Genomic DNA, 17,517 nt, shown 5'->3' with positions numbered 1-17,517 from the left:
CTAAATATTAAACATTAATAAGAACATAAAGTGCTTAGGTTTATTCCTATGTTATAAATAGGTCGTCTTTCGTCAGTAAAATGGCCATAGTAAATCATGATAAATTTAGTTGGCTGTATCTATTTTTCCTCTTGTTTGCATTTACACATACACAGTCCTTTTATTATTATTTTTTTTTTTTTGTTTGTTTGTTATAGTAGAGTTGCTTGGATAACTTACAATATGCATTCATAGATTTACCAATTGGCTGTCCACCATTTACATTTTGTAAGCAAGAATACATAGCTTATACTCGTACTTTAAATGCTGTATATTGTTCTGAATTATAAAAACACCTGTATGCTTTTCTGGGAAATAAGACATTTCTTTGTCCTGGGCTATCAGAGATCATGCTTTGCAATCTGTAACAATGAAAGCTATGTATATTTAGCTCTTATACATTCTCCGTCCTCCATATACATTCTTTTAGCACATTACTGTTTTCTTGTGGCACTTTCTTGATCTTCCCCACTAAAACTAGAAAGATATGAATCTATTCTTTATTTACATACATTATTGACCTGTCTGCCTGGGATAGCATCAAGCACTTTCCTTTCCTCATCTTGCAGTAGTCTTATCTATGTCCCTGTGAACCATGAAAGCTGGACTTTTGCATCATCTGGCGGACGCTGTAGTAGGATAGTCCAAGACCCATGAGGGCGAGAAGAAATGCCAGATGATTCACTAATCTGTCTTTGGGCTCTGAGGCCACTTCTCCAGATACCTGCAGCTGGAATAAATATGATGCAAACTCATTAAGACCTGTATTAAATTGTTTGTATATTTTTTTTTAGCTGTACTCAATACGACAAACAATCTCAGATAGAATGACTCGCATTCCTTGTGAATGTATTAATTGGCTGTAGCTTATGTAACAATAACATTCTTTTGTAAATGCTAATTGCATATGTTCCTACTTATAAGAACCAGAATGAACAATGTTTTATTAAAAACAAACATACCTATAACTGATACAACAAACCACGCAATCATAAGTAAGTGTACCTGCAGTAGACGGAAATACCCAGGTGTGAGGCGTCCAAGGCGAATAATCATTGTGCATACAGCCTGATGCAATGGATTTTCAGCCCAAACAGATGGAAGGGTTATGTAAGCTGCAGAAGAATATATCATTTTACAAAAACGTATTTTTCCGAATACATAACAAATCTGTGTCTTCCATGGGTGGATTTTGATAGATAGATATCTATCTATCTCACAAACTGAAGATTTCTTTAAAACTGAATCCTCGTTTAAGACCCCACACAATCTTTAGACGTGCTACTCCCCCCCCATCCCTTCTTTTGCTTCACATAGAGAGCGCCAAAATCTGAGGCTGTTTACATTCCATTGCTACAACTTGCCCACCATTTTTCTAAGCTGTTATGTTTTTTTTTTTCTGCTTCTCTTCCTGTTTAGAACCACCCCCCCCCAAAAAAAATATATCCCAGTTTCACCTTTTTTTGCGGAGTTGGGTGCCGTCTCCGATATATGGCTACAAAAGCAAAATGACGAGCTATGTAGCCTTGCACTGTTTGTCTACTGCTTTTAACCTCCCATCATTATAACAACTTCAGCATGGCCCCTCCCAAAAGAACAGCTGTCAGAAGAGATCAGACCAATGGGTTTTAAAACACAGCCAGAGGGGAGAATGGGGACAGAAGTGAATCTGGGTAAAACAAGAGCAGAGGGGATGAAGGGAAAAAATACATTCTTTACCAACATTGTTAATACTTCAGAATCCTCAGTTACAATCATCCGTTTAATATTAATGCTTAAGAATGTGAATAGATAACACTGCACAATATTTTTTGATAATTACAAGCTATCATGATTTGAGAGAAAACCCCCATTTATGAGCTTTTAGATACAATCACTTGTTTTATTGCCAATAACGAGCCCATGGAAAATGAGGATGCTTCAAATAAGCAGGTCAGGTCATTTGGACTCTAATCTCACAAATGAAACAAAGTAATTATTGTGTGTAGTCCCCATGTCAGCAAAATGCAAAGTGATTATAATAATAAAAAAAAAAGGCAGCTTGTTGAAAATTTTTTATAAGCAAGTGTTTGTGCTGGTAAAATTAGCAGATTGAAGCTCCAATTGCTGCTGTCCATATAAGATACTGAAGTCTAGTTGGTTGTTATTGCCAGAAAAATACTTCAATGGGATGATCTTTTTATCTACAATGCAGAACAGGGGCGTCAAGGTCTGCTTGTTTTTTAAAATCTAAACCTTCACATACAACAGGTAGCTATCTAATGTAACATTTAGGTGCAGAATACAATGATTGGCCCTGTGGATCTAGTTATGTAGTAATAACAGAAGATATTAATAGTAGGTACGCCTGTGCAGATATTTGTTATTTAAAATGTCCTCCTTTTATTACTGTTGTAATATTATCATCTGGTTAACGTGTACGAAGACACCGTCTCATTGTTCTACATTGTCATTGTCTCTCATGCCATGTTTGGTATTATCTATCTACCTAAAATAAATAAAATATTGAACAATGAAAAAAAAAAATATTTTGGGATTAATAATGTATCCTGTAAAACCAGTACACATAATAGCTTTAGCAGCAATGCCAGAATTAATGAACTGTGCTTCGTGAAGATTTGGCAGATCTTTCAGGTTGTGTCACCCCCCCCCCCCCCAAACTATGTAGCATGAATCCTAACCTAAACAGTGCCGTGTGCATTTATGTAGACCCCCAAGCTATATAGCTGATACATTTGTTCATCTGATACAGCAGATACAAAATCCAACTGTATGTGACCATTATAACCCATGTATAACTGTTGTGCGGAGAAACCCCCCCTGGTTGTTAATTTGAGTGGTAATTTCTGAAATAATTTTTTGACTCCAAAGGTATCTATGTACGTGAGCTCAAGCCATGTATAGGATTGATAGTGTTTAGTATTGGAACCCACTTTCTGCAAATGGTAAAATCCTATCTGCCGAATGCACTCAGCACTGTACAGATGCTGGGAATCTAATCATCCACTGCACGTCACTAATCTGCTACATCATCCCTAGTTACCAAACCGTATAAACCACTGACACAATATTAAATCACTCATTTTCAATGGCGAAGAGAGCTCTAGAAATATGGATATAATTCCTGGTAGAGGCCTTCTGATATCCAGCTTGAACCTACTTATATTGTTTTCATTTTTGAAGTTGGGAGGGCTATGATCTCCTAGGCCAGACCCACCATAAGGGTTTGTTTTCTGTGCTTTTTTTGTACACGCACCATGAGAAAAGCAAAAATGTTCCATTCCTGACATTTCTTTGTTTAAATGCCAGTTGCCTACTTTTCATGCTCGATACTTTGGCTTCAATGAATTTTGAGTTACTGACCCAGAACAAGTATAGATAGGCTTTTCTGACACTTAACCACTTAAGCCCCCGATCATTTGGCTGGCCAAAGACCAGAGCGTTTTCTGCGATTCGGCACTGCGTCGCTTTAACTGACAATTGCACGGTCATACGACGTGGCTCCCAAAGAAAATTGACATCCTTTTTTTTCCCACAAATTGAGTTTTCTTTTGGTGGTATTTGATACCCTTTGCAGTTTTTATTTTTTGCACCATAAACAAAAAAATAGCAACAATTTTGAAAAAAAATGCACTATTTTTTTCTTTTTGCTATAATAAATATCCCCCAAAAAAATATATATAAAAAAATTTCCCTCAGTTTAGACCGATACGTATCCTTCTGCATATTTTATTTGCAGTAAGCGTTTATTGATTGTTTGCGCAAAAGTTATAGCGTTTACAAAATAGGGGATAGTTTTATGGCATTTTTAATAATATTTTTTTTTATTAGTAAAGGTGGCAATCACCGATTTTTATCGTGACTGTGACATTATGGCAGACAGATTGGACACTTTTGGTGCAATTTTTAGGACCATTCACATTTATATAGCGATCAGTGCAATTAAAAATGCATTGATTACTGTGTAAATGTGACTCGCAGTGAAGAGGTTAACCACTAGGTGGCGGTGTAGGGGTTAAGTGTGTACTAGGGAGTAATTCTAACTGTGGGGGGGAGGGGCTATGTGTGACACAACACTGATCACCGCTCCCGATTAGAGGGAGTGGTGATCAGTGGCACTAGGCAGAATGGGGAAATGCTTGTTTACATTAGCATTTCCCCGTCTCTCCTCTCTGTGAGATGATCGTGGGTATCCCTGCGGACATCAGGTTTGCGATCACGCTCCCGAAGCCCCTGGTGTGCACGCCCGTAACCCGCCTCTTAAAGGGCAACATACAGGTACGTGATTCTGCCTGTACATGCCCTTCTGCCGCAGTATATTTGCGTGAGGCGGTTAAAGTGAGAGTAAACTCCAATGCGCGACTTTGACCTATAGGTACAGTAAATATCTCCTAAATGTGCACCATTTAGGAGATATTTACTTTTGCTACAGCCGTTCCTTCGGAGTATTGTCCCGTGAATGGTGGCTCCCGTGCGCAGGAGTGATGTCGTTGTGGCTCCGGCCGCTCACACAGCCAGAGACCTTAAACCTGGAAGGAAGACCGGGTAAAGATGGATATGCCTTTAGTGGTGAAGGAAAAGAGGATCAGGGCTGCTCTATGCAAAACTGTTACACAGAAACAAAAATAACAAACTTTAGAATCGGGTTTCCACATATAAAAGGCATGGTTGGCCTAGAAAGAATGCTTCTTCCCACAAATAGGGAAGAAGGGATTATTTGGCCACCTTAGATATAAACAGTGTTTAGTGGTGATCTGCTTAAAGTAAAACCAAAATTTTAAACTATTAACTCTATCCTCCTCCACCCCCAACCTTGTCTTCTTCAGTACAACTAAGGACATAAGAGTAGACCCCACATCGGCCATTACCTACATTTCATAGCTATGGTGTGCTTTAATCCCAGTTCTGTATAAATAGATTTTCTAGGTGGCAGGTTGAATAGTATTGAACAGATGCCTTTTTGTGTGCATTGGCTATAATGCGTTGCCTGTCGATCCATCACTCTACCAAGCTACAGACAGCACATAATAGTTAATGTACTGTAGCTAAAGGCCCTTTCACATGAGCGATCTGATAAGGTTCCCCTGTCAGTTTTTCAAGCGGACCTGATCATGCATTCCTATGGGCCAGCAGGTGTAAAATGACTTGTGTCCGTTTACACCCACCTACCTCTGGGTCCGATCAGGACCTCTAAACAAATGGAGGAGGATGGAGTCCTCTTCTGTTTAGGTGGACTGGCTTGGAAGCAACCAGGTGTAAATAGACAGTTTACTTCCAGCTGCCCATAGACCAGAGCAGGATCTGTCCATGTCTGCTCTGCATAAACTGAGTGAATACGGACCTGTCCTCTGCTGATCAGAATGGAAGGCGCCCATGTGAAAGGGGACTAAAGGACACCTCTACAGTACTACTTAATCTGCCTGCCAGAATTCAAGTCTAAACAGGGTTGGGACACAACACAACAGGCACTGGAAAATGAGGTAAGGACTGATCTGAGGTCTGCTACTATGAACCAAGTCGTGCTCATTAAGGCAGACAGGAAAGGTAAATTCGGGCTTGTCTGACTTCCTTCTATCTGCATGATAGCTTAGCTTAGTTAATTTTAATCCAAAACACACTCACTTTAAAATATTATAAACCAAGCACCTTGTGGGACCTGCAAATACTTAAACATTTTTTCTTTTAGCGCAATAGAGGTCACAAATCCCTTGGTTCTCCAAAATCCAAAAAGTTATATCTCCATGCAATGTCAAGTGCCAACTCATCCCTTCCTCATCTTAGTATTGGCCACCTCTCTATCCTCCAAAACATTTTTCCTTTAGTTCTAAGTACATTTAGGATGTGTGGCTCCTTAGTGAAGGCAGGGGCCATATTCCAGAATTCCAAGTGCCCCATAGTGGGGACCAGAACCACAGATCCATGCACTGGAGGAACACCATACTTTCCCAATACATATAATTGTTATTGGAGTTTTACCTTTATATCAGAGCTTTTCTTCTGTTCTTATCAGGAGGTACAGAGAGTTATGTGAAGTGCTGTGGCAGTCATGTAGCCAATAGAAAATGTAGAAGATACCTTCAAGGAAACTGGTAAAACTTGACTTGTGTTTAGGAATTTCCCTCAAGGTGTTCCCAACCCTGACCATAAATATTGATGAGATACAAAGCAAAGGTGTTAATTGGGGCGTGGCCAAGATGGCAACCAGCTAGGACGTGTTTGCAGAGAGCTCCGCACCTGGCAGGCTATTTATCCGGCATTTAGGGACATACATCTCTCCCCGTGGGCCGGTGAAGCGGTGGTGAGGCTCGGGGATGCGCAGGGGTAGCTCCGGTTCCCATAGGAAGAAGCATACGGTCCCGGGAACCCCGCCGGGAACTCCACTACAGACCCGCGCGGCACGCGGGCAGGCCTACACCAACATGGCGTCTCAAACGGACCACGCTGACACGCCACCGATGGGTGATGATCAATTTCAAGCTCTTATGCAAGCGATCACTGGTTGTCAGACTACCCTAACCACTAAGATAGAGCAGATACAGCTCGACATGGGGCTTATCAGGCGAGATATGGATAAACACCGGGAGCGGCTTGCCGAGGTGGAACGGAGGGTTGGAGACGTGGAAGATGTTACCCGCGACCATGATGCCTCCCTCCGTACCCTGCAGGTGCGGGTGAAGGCGCTGGAATCCAGGGCAGAGGACCACGAGAACAGGAATAGGAGGAACAACCTGAGGTTGGTGGGCCTCCCGGAGGGGTCGGAGGGCCGTGACACCGAAGCCTTTACCGAACGTTTGCTACGTACACTTCTCCCGCTCGCTGAGTTCTCCCCCCATTTTGTCGTGGAACGAGCGCACAGAATGCCGTCGGTTCGTGGCCCACCGGGCGCCCCGCCACGCACGTTTATTTTCCGCCTTTTGAACTTTAGAGACAGAGACCTGGTTCTTCGGGAGGCGAGGAAGGTGGGGGACCTGCGCTTTGAAAACGCTAAATTAATGCTTTTTCCTGATTATTCTGTGGAGACGCAGAGGCAACGCAGGACATTCGACCAAGTCAAGGCCCAGCTGCGCACCAAAGGTCTCAAGTACAACATGATGTTCCCCGCGAAACTCAGAGTGATTGACGGAGAATCCGTTCGTTTCTTTACCGCCCCGAGTGAGGCCTCCAGATGGATTGATTCCCTTCCCCAGCAGAGATAAATTTTTTGATGATGATTACCTGACTGGGGTCCACAAGCATCACAAGCTTTGCCCAGTGTCACGCGGATCGGATTTCCCCCCCCCCTTGCTCTGTCCCTCCATTTTGGAACTTGGAGGGCAGGTCTGAGTGTCCCTCTCCTTTTCAATACTGGTTTTGGGCAGGGGGCGAGGAGCCGACCTGATATTCTGATGCTCCTTAGGGGGGGTCTACAGGTTCATGTCTTCATATTCTGTCTACCGGGCCTTAGGGCCCTACCCCCTCCCTAGTTTATACCCGGGGGGGTTTGCAAGATTACTTCTGGATGTGAATACTCTGTACTGATGATGCTGGACCCCGCTACTCCGATGTTGTCGTCCTGTTGGATGAGTTGTTACTAAGAATGGGCCCTTGGAACATTCCAAGAGAATTTTGCACTTCAACCTGAGGCGCCACATACACTACGATTTGTTCCCTTTTGTCTTGTTTTTTCTTTTCCTTTGCCTCCAGGAAGCGGCTGCGCTGGAGTTTGTCTACTCTGCGCAGGAGACTCTGTCCTAGGTGTGCTGGTTGATACGCACCGCCCCCGCGGGAGATTTCTCCTTTAAATGGGTTTGATTATGTTTGGTTTGGGTTCTCAAACACCCTGGGGCTGTTTTTCTGGGGTGTGGGGTGGGAAGGGAGGGGAGTTCTGGTTTTTTTTCTGTTTATTTTGTTGTTTTTCTGTTACATGCTTTCAGGTTTTCTGGTATAGACAGTGCTACTATAATGAATGTATAAGGTATATCATTGCATTACTTAAGATGAGATATTTGTGCCCCGACCCTGGCCGGGTGGTCGTATCCGTTGGTCCCCCCTGCCCTTCCAGATTATGGCTCCGTTGAAGATCCTCTCCTGGAATGTTAGGGGGCTTAACCAGAAGATTAAACGCTCTCTTGTTTTTGACTACATGAAAAAATATGCTCCGCATATCTGTATTCTTCAGGAGACGCACCTAGTGGGGGGAAGGATTATGGGATTGAAGAGGCCCTGGGTAGGATACCACTACCATACCACATACTCCGGCTATGCCCGGGGGGTTAGCGTCCTTATCCATAGGTCCCTTAATTTTGAGCCTCTTGATATAGTCACAGATAAGGACGGGAGATACGTATTGGTCCACGCCACAATTGACATGATAGAAATGGTGCTGGTGGGTCTTTATATGCCTCCTCCTGCGGATCTGTCTCTACTACATAAACTGACTGCCCTGATAGCCCAATTCCAGACTGACAATGTGGTTATAGCTGGGGACTTTAATATTCCTCCTAATCCTTCCCTGGATAGGTTGACGCCTGACCGGGCCACAGACTCTCCAGTTTCTCGCTGGGCACAGGTGTTTGGGCTGGAGGATGTCTGGAGGTGGAAACACCCATCAGATCGCCAGTTTACGTGCCACTCCTCCTCCCACAACACACTCTCCCGTATTGACCTAGTCTATGCTGGTGCCCCCATGCTTCCCAGGGTCCTTGGAATAGAGTTACTTCCTCGGGGCATCTCTGACCACTCCCCACTGCTGTGTACATTGCAAACCTCTACCCCTCAGAGGGATAGACTATGGCGCTTGTCTAGGTACTGGATTGAGCATCCCACCATTGCCTTTGAGATGGGCGGTGAAATCCGGGGATTTTGGGCCTCAAATGTTGGCACGGCTTCTGGGGGGATGGTCTGGGATGCCTTCAAGGCCTATATGAGGGGGTGCTACCTCTCTTCCATTGGTCGGGAGCGCAGGAATGATAAGATCACGGTAGAGGAGGCAGAAGCCAGGGCCCAGGAACTGGAGACCCGGTTCACCCTCACGGGGAACCCGCTCACGGCTCAGGATATGAAAGTAGCGTATAGAGAGGTGGTGCTCCTTAGGGTGGCTAAAACAAGCAAACGTCAACTGGCTCAGACGCAGAGGATTTTTGAACAGGGTGAAAAGACGGGGAGATTGTTGGCCTGGATCTCGAGGGAGCAGGCCCCAATCTCCACTATCCCTCGAATACAGAATAGTGCTGGGACAATAGTGACGGATCCCCTTGCCATCAACGCTTGCTTTGCAGAGTTCTACTCCGCCCTTTATTCATCTAGGGTGCAGTACTCAGCGCAGGAGTTAAGTGCTTTTCTAGAGGGGGTGACACTCCCTGCCCTTACTTCTGAGGCCAGGGACGGTCTGGACTCCCCGATTACTCTGGCGGAAGTCCGAGTGGCGCTGGGGTCCATGCAGCCGGGGAAGACCCCTGGGGAGGATGGGATACCCCCGGAATTTTACAAGTATTACCTAGAGGAGATGTCAGTTAGAATACATGATATGCTCACCGCGTCCCTTCGTGAGGGGGAACTTCCTCCATCTATGGCACAAGCCATCATAGTGGTGATCCCTAAACCTGGGAAAGACCCCCAGTTGTGCTCGTCATACCGACCCATTTCCCTACTCAACTCGGACGCGAAAGTGCTGACCAAAATCCTTGCCAGGCGACTGAACGAGGTTATACTTACCTTGATCCATGAGGATCAGTCCGGCTTTATGCCAGGGAAGGGGACAGATATTAATATTCGCAGGCTCTTTACTGTTTTGGCCTCGGGGGATGCAGAAGGTGGGGAGGAGGTTGTGGTCTCTCTAGACGCGGAGAAGGCCTTTGATTCAGTGGAGTGGGACTATTTGTGGGCAGTCCTCCGTAGATTTGGATTCGGTCCAGCCTTTATCTCGTGGATCAGGGCGGTGTACAGAGCTCCCACGGCCAGGGTGCGTACGGGTGCGGTCCTCTCCCCGCTCTTTCCCCTCCATAGGGGAACCAGGCAGGGGTGTCCACTGTCCCCGGGGCTTTTTGCACTGGCAATTGAACCTATGGCGGCTATTCTCCGCTCCTCTCCTGAGGTTCGGGGTGTTGTCCGGGGTCCTTTGCAGGAAAAAGTCTCGTTATACGCTGATGATACTTTGTTGTATCTCAAGGACGACGGAGCCTCCCTACAGGCGGCACTGTCGCATATAGACCGGTTCGGACAATTCTCGGGTATACGTATAAATTGGGCGAAATCAATTCTATTCCCACTACATGATGGTGAGGGCGGTCCCCGAGTAGATGGGCAACTGCAGAGGGTTTCTCAATTTAAATATCTAGGGGTGGAAATACACAGAGACTTGAAACAATTTATTTCCCTTAACCTGAGTCCGGTGGTTACCCAGTTGACCCGGAGGTGTACTGGGTGGAGGTCCTTGCCGCTTTCGCCAGTGGGACGGGTCAATCTAATTAAAATGTCGGTCCTTCCTCGGTTTACCTATCTCTTCCGTCAGACCCCAGTCCACATCCCGCTTAGATTTTTTAAGAAATTAGATGGCATTGTTTCGTCCTTCGTCTGGAATGGTAGGCCCCCTAGAATAGCTAAAACAACCCTCCAACGGCCCCTTGTGAGGGGCGGTCTGGCACTGCCCTGTTTTCTGAAATACTACTGGGCGGCAGTCCTAGTGACTGTCAGGTGGTGGCTCTCCGAGGGCCCGGTCAACCCTGCGTCCTCGTTGGAGGCGGCGTTGTTGGGCTCTCATGCGGAGCTCAGGAACCTGATCTATAGGGGACCACGATCTAACCCTGGGATAACCCTCCCGATGCGTACGACGCTTAAAATATGGGATCTGGTGAACAAAAGGTTGGTGGGCGCAGGGGTGTGGGCCCCGGGGACTCCCCTTTGGGGGAACCCCCGCTTGCCCCACTTTCAATCCATCCCGGATCCGATTGTTTGGGCCAGGCATGGAGTTATAACACTGGGGGACATAGTGTCCCAGGGGCAGCTACTCTCCTTCGATGCTATTAAACAGGCCAGGGACCTCCCGAACCATATGTTTTTCAGATTCCTGCAGTTGCGACACGCCTTCCGTTCTCAATTCCCATCTAGAGCGACTCTTGGGGTGTCGGCGGTGGAGGAGGCGCTTGGTCCCGAGGGGGGAGGGACGCGCACACTGTCCATGGTGTATGCCGTGTTGACCGTATCGGAGGAGACTAGGATCTCCCATTTGTTTGCGCTCTGGCAAGGCGACATTCCGGAACTTACTGAGGAGGACTGGGAGGAGGGTATACAGCAATACCTGACCCTTGCGATTTCGGCAAGGGACAGGTTTATACAATTGAAGTTCCTCCACCGGGTATATTTTTCACCGGCACGCCTGGCAAGGATTTACCCTGACCGATTGACTACCTGCCCCAGATGCAAAGAAGATGATGCTGACTTTTTCCACATGGTCTGGTCCTGCCCTGGGGTAGTGGGATTTTGGAGAGGGGTCCTGGCCGATATTAATGCAGTGGGGGAGCTTACGATTCCACTTAGCCCGATACCTCTCTTGCTGGGTATCTGTGATTTTCTGGATATCTCCTGGGGGAAGAAACTGTTTATTTTTTACACTACACTCTGTGCGAGGAAAGCCATACTACTGCAATGGAATCAACCTCTCCCTCCTACTAAACAACTGTGGCAGTCCCTGGTGAACGCGGCTTTGCCGCTTTATAAACTTACATATCTGGGCAGGAACTGCCCTGGGAAATTTGGGAAGATTTGGGCGGCTTGGGTTGAGGCGAAGCATTTGACTATTGGTTAGGCTGGGGGGTGTGGAGGGTGGGGGGAGGGAGGGGGGTTTCCCCCTTTTTTTTGTAATTTATGTGGTTTTTTGTGTGGTGGGGGGAGGTCTCGGGGAGGTTTTATATTCCATGTTGCAATGATTAGTGACTCTATATATTGCTAAGAACTATCTGTGCTTATATGTGATACATTTGATTATCTGTCTACTCAAAATATGTATGTACCTTGCTGACGCATGTCTGTTTTCTGTTTTTTTTTTGTTTGTTTGAAACATAAATAAAAATTCTTTGTTAAAAAAAAAGGTGTTAATTAATCTAGATGTTCATGTTCATGTCCAACGGCATATCAGGAGTAATCGTTTAGTGCTAAGAGGGGAAGGTGTACACGTGACTTTAACCCAAATACAAATCAGCAAATAAAACCGACTTCTAACATTAGGTAGTAATGCTTTTTTAGATTTCATGCATGTTCATAAAAGCTAGCTAGCTGCCATAACCCCGGTATCCTCTTCTTCAGCGGGCGGTCCACTTCAAGATAAAAGTGTCTCTATCCTCTCTCTCTCCTTACTAGTCCCACTGCTGTCAATTACAGGAGAAAGCGGGGGTGGGGCCAAGCCATGCTCTGTGTGTCAATGGACACACAGGGGGTTATTTACTAAAGGCAAATCGACTTTGCACTACAATTATTATATGCATTCCTTGCATTAAAGTAAAAATATTTAGGTATCAGTATTGGCCCCCCTTTTGGGGGGGAAAACGGTCAGGCAGTACCCCCACGGAAGGACGGTCGAACATCAAAGCCCTGCACTTACCCCATCTAGGTAGCAGGCGGCAGCTTTCATCCTTCCTCCTTCTGTGGATAATGGCGACTTCTGTCGTGCATCTCCTCCCTCCTCCTAGGTGTCAAATAGGATCGCCTGTCCTTTCAGCCAATCAGGTGACGGGCCTCATGAACCACTTCCTGATTGGCCAGGAGAAGGGTCAGTGTGAAAACAGCACATATTTGTTATTGTTACACAACTGGGTGGGCTCGGAGCGCAGTGCTCTGCTACCCAAGCCCATCCTGTTTTAAAGCCTCAGGCTCTAATCACGTGCTCCAATAACCCCCCCCCATTGGAATCCATGCATCTGATGCCGTGTATGTAGATCAAGGGGCCGGAAACATGGATGGGGGGGGGGGGCACCTGTACACCCCTAGTGGACGGGCCACCAATGGAAGCTTTGCAACCTCTTTACCTACTGGCCTACTGGCCACCTTCACCCCCTTATGCCCAGGCCAATTTTCAGCTTTCAGTGCTATCGCACTAACAGTGCTGATGCAACACTGTACCCAGACAAAATTTGCATAATTTTTTGAGACAGAGATTTCTTTTGGCAGTGTTGAATCACCACTGGGTTTTTAATTTTTTGTGAAACAAATGAAAAAATAGTGTCTGTTATAAAATGTAAATAAAAATGTTTTCCCCCTCACTGATCTGCGCTGATGAGGCACTGATAGGCTGCACTGATAGACTGCACTGATAGGTAACACTGACAGACATCACTGATGGGCACTGACAGGCATTACTGATGGGGCTGCACTGATTATCAGTGTAGATGTCCCCTGTGTGGCTTGCCACTTACTGATCTCCTCTCCTCATGCGCTGTCAGCGCAAGGAGAGGACTGCCAATAACTGGCACATCCTGTTTATACTGTGATCAGCTGTGATTGATATCAGCTGATCACATGGTAAAGGGCCGCTGTGATTCACCCTTTAGCCTGATCTTCAATCAGCTGTGCCTGAAGGACACAGCGATCACAGAACGCTCCAGATGAGCACCCTGGGGGCATGCGGGGATGCAGGGTTATAGGAGGACGTTGGATGGGTTTACTTCCTCTTTGTCTCCCTGCGAAGGGAAAGCATAATGGGCTACTATGCATCGCATAGTAGCCCATTATGTGTCACTTACCTGACACAGGAGCCAGCGATGTCACCGCTGTCCCCTGTAGTCCGGAGCGTCCTTCTTCTTCCGGGTGTCGCTGCTCCGGCCACTCACAGAGCCGGAGCAGAGATGACGTCACTCCCGCGCATGCGCACGGGAGCCGCCACTAACGGCATATCGCTGTTAGCAGCGGCATACTGCTAACGGCGATAGTGCGAATGCATGTCTACGGCGCATGCGCCGTAGACAGCTGTCACTGTCTTTTACTAAATATCTCCTAAACCGTGTAGGTTTAGGAGATATTTCTTGGACCTACAGGTAAGCCTTAATCTAGACTTACCTGTAGGTCAAAGTGGTTTGTAAGGGTTTACTACCACTTTAATAGATGCCCACCCAGAAATGTGCAACCATGCTTTAGCCGTATTTCGGCTATAGCGCGGTTGGCAAGAAGTTTTACAGGAACTGTTTAACCCCTTCCCTGCCAGTGTCATTTACACAGTAATCAGTGCATTTTTATAGCACTGATCGCTGTATAAATGACAAATGGTCCCAAAATAGTGTCAAAAGTGTCCGATGTCTCTGCCATAATGAAAATCATAGATAGCTGTCATTACTAATAAAAAAAAAAATATAATAAAAATGCCATAAATCTATCCCCTATTTTGTAGACGCTATAAATTTTGCGCAGACCAATCAATATATGCTTATTGCGATTTTTCTTTTTTTAACCAAAAATATGTAGAAGAATACATATCAGCCTAAACTGAGGGAATTTTTTTTTTATATATATATTTTTGGGGATATTTATTATAGCAAAAAGTAAAAAATATAGCTTTTTTCAAAATTGTCAGGCCGCGTACACACGCGGGGACTGTTCGCTCAACTTTGTCCGTCAAACAGTTTCAGCGGACAGTCCGCTCAAAATTAGCATGGACGGACTTGCCCACACACGACGAACGAACAGTCCGCTGAAACCGTGCGCGATGACGTGAACGGCACGTACGACGGGACGAAAAATACGACGTCCTATACACTGCAATGCAAACTTCGGCGTGTAAATCCTTTCTGAGCATGCGCGGAACTTAGTTTGACGAACAAGCCTACACACGAGGGGACTGTTCGCTGAAACAGTTTCAGCGGACAGTTTTTCGGAATTTCCGAAAAACTTTGTTCAGCAGACTGTCCGCTGTTCAGTTGAGCGAACAGTCCCCGCGTGTGTACGCGGCCTCACTCTTTTTTTGTTTATAGCGCAAAAAATTAAAACTGCAGTGGTGAGCAAATACCACCAAAAGAAAGCTCTATTTGTGGGGGAAAAAAAGGACGTCAATTTTGTTTTGGTTTAACGTCGCACGTCCACGCAGTTATCAGTTAAAGCCGAATCGCAAAAAGTGCTCTGGTTGGTAAGTGGGTAAAATCTTCCAGGGCTGAAGCGGTAACAAAAAAAAATGTTTTTCGCTTTTTTAGACTGTTTCCTAATTTTTATTTTTTTTTTATCACTTTTTTTTGCTGTCACAAGGAATGTACACATCCTTGTGCCAGCAATAGGCATGTAACAGGTACTCTTTATGGAGAGATCTGATGTCTATAAAATCCCTCCTCGCGCCGTTGACATGTCAGATCATCGCCTACAGATAGCCGAGAGCCAATCCGGGCTTTGTTCGGCTCTGCGCTCCGCTGCCGGAAACACTGGCTGGACGCTCGGGTCGCCTGGTGGGATGGGAGAACCCCAGAAAGCTACATATATATATATATATATATATATATATATATTTTTTTTTTATATAGTATATGTATGCAATTCACAGAATTTCATATTCCTTATAAATAATTTCTGGTTTGTAGGTATTGCAATACAATTTAAAAGAACAGAACAATACTTTTATAGATATAATAGTTTCAAGAAAAAGTCTTTTTACAGAGGACAAAGATCTCAGAGCCAGAAGTGTCGCCAATCATAGCAGCAGAGTGAAAAGCTGTCGAATGTGAAAGTTAGGCCATGTGACTTTCACTGCTAATGCTACATCCAGTAATACCAACTTTGACTGTGTCTTAACATTAGATAGGTTTTAGAATCTGAGGTTATCTAAAACAAAAGTATGAATAACTAAAGTAACATTAACATTAAGTATTGCAAGTCAACATGTAAACTCAGTAAAGTGCATTCATTTTAGAGATTGAGATGAGCGCTACAATTATCAGCGAATAGCTTGATTGTCCACTCACCGTGATCCAGGGGACATGAGAACACCAGCTGCCTGAAGAATCACAGAGCAACTGATTAAAAGTTGTCAGTGTTATGTATGTATGTATGGAGCTGTGTGGCTTGGGGGTGTTTAGGGCTGTCAGATAATAGGTCTGATTGCAAGCACAGAGCTGTGCAGAAATGCCTTCATGTCAGTATGTGTGACAGCTCTGTTTGGAACCCTTCTCATAGCAGCCTTCCAACCTCGGAATGTAAAGGGAGGAGTACGGTATGTACAAATAAATGTCCTGTATATAGAGCTGGGTCACTATACAGTAAGAAGGACAGGTGCTCCTTCAAGGTCATAAAAATATTTATGGCCCTGTCCCTTTCAGCATATGGAACTGGCGACTCGTTTCTGCAAGTATTTGACCCTGAACCTTGAATCTCAGACTGGCTGCTAGATTGTGTTTTACCAAACCTGTAGCAATAAAGCAGTGCCATTTGAGTCATATGTTTGTATTCCTATCAAAGTCACATAGACAGAATTTGGAACTGTCAGTATGTTTGTTGATCAATTATTTTACAAGTCATTTGAAGTTAATTTACACCCAAAACAAAACAAAAAAACAACAAAACTGTTTTTGAGGTATTGCTTTTATTATCATTGTTTTTTTTTTAAATGTTGTAAACCCCAGACATGAAATATGTAAAGCATATCCTTCTGTAGTGTATACTTTTCTTAGTCTAGAGCACTAAAGTGTCTTTTCTGTCTGCTGCCTCATTCCTCTGCTATCAACATTAATCACTTCCGACAAGTTGTCCTGACACCAAGAGGAAAAAGGTGACAGGAGAGGGAGCTCCAGCTGATTGACAGCCTCAGCTCTGTTCCTGTGTATTTTGTGAAGGGGGTGTGTCCCTGCACTCCAATCATCTCTTAGATCTCTCCTCAATGAGCTCTGCAGATTGTAACTTCAGCTCTTCGTCCCCTTTTTTCTGACAGCTCAGACAAGCTTTATAAATTCTGCACTTTGAACGGATGTAGAGAAGATAGGGCTGTAGCTAAACAGGTACAACTTATATAGGAGGATCTGTTTCATTTCTGTGTATCATCTGAAATGCTGGGCCATAGCGCTCTTGGATTTTCTCTTTATAATGTCCCTCAAATGCTCACTGACACAGATACAGAGTGTTTTGTTTTGCCAATATAAAGCTTACCACAAGGGCACTCAAGCTGTAGATTACTCTTGTGTTAGAGCAGTTGATCAGGTTTCTTATATAATAAGTCCTGCCTCTGCTCGCATCGGTGAACACCCTGGTACATTCTACATATGGGCACATTTTACAATGCCCGCAAGGTACCATAGCACTTGTCCTTGGGTATTCTGCCTACCACGTGCTACTCAATGTCCTGGTGTATTCAGATCTTATCAGGACATAACCCAGGGGAGAGTGGGTATCTAGTTTTGACAGACATCCCACTTCAGCTGGAATCACCTAGAGGATCTTAGCAGAAGTCCCCCCCCCCCCCCCAAATGCGCAGTGGGGAGCCATCTATGACACCACAAGGAGTCACAGCTGGCTTCCCACAGATAATATGACAGTGCTGGG

The 17,517-nt window shown here is 45.1% G+C and overlaps 1 protein-coding gene across 2 annotated transcripts; it reads right to left on the bottom strand.

The window, feature by feature from the left end:
- Positions 1-39: 39 nt before the first annotated feature.
- Positions 40-16,140, bottom strand: ZNF593OS (ZNF593 opposite strand). Of its 2 annotated transcripts, none has more exons than XM_077481068.1 (3): positions 15,948-16,140; positions 1,045-1,154; positions 40-769 (listed from the first exon to the last, which is right to left on the bottom strand). In XM_077481068.1, exons 2-3 carry the CDS (start codon positions 1,093-1,095, stop codon positions 614-616), a joined length of 207 nt encoding a protein of 68 aa, XP_077337194.1. In that variant the 5' UTR covers positions 1,096-1,154; positions 15,948-16,140; the 3' UTR covers positions 40-613. The 2 variants fall into 2 exon arrangements, with proteins under 2 accessions (XP_077337194.1, XP_077337195.1); XM_077481069.1 differs by lacking the exon at positions 15,948-16,140 and adding an exon at positions 1,497-1,653.
- Positions 16,141-17,517: the final 1,377 nt, after the last annotated feature.

This window comes from Lithobates pipiens, unplaced genomic scaffold, assembly GCF_037356315.1.
Source record: "Lithobates pipiens isolate NorthernLeopardFrog02 unplaced genomic scaffold, aLitPip1_a1.2 Scaffold_16, whole genome shotgun sequence".
NCBI lineage: Eukaryota > Metazoa > Chordata > Amphibia > Anura > Ranidae > Lithobates > Lithobates pipiens.
This window is presented reverse-complemented; position numbering and strand designations above follow the sequence as displayed.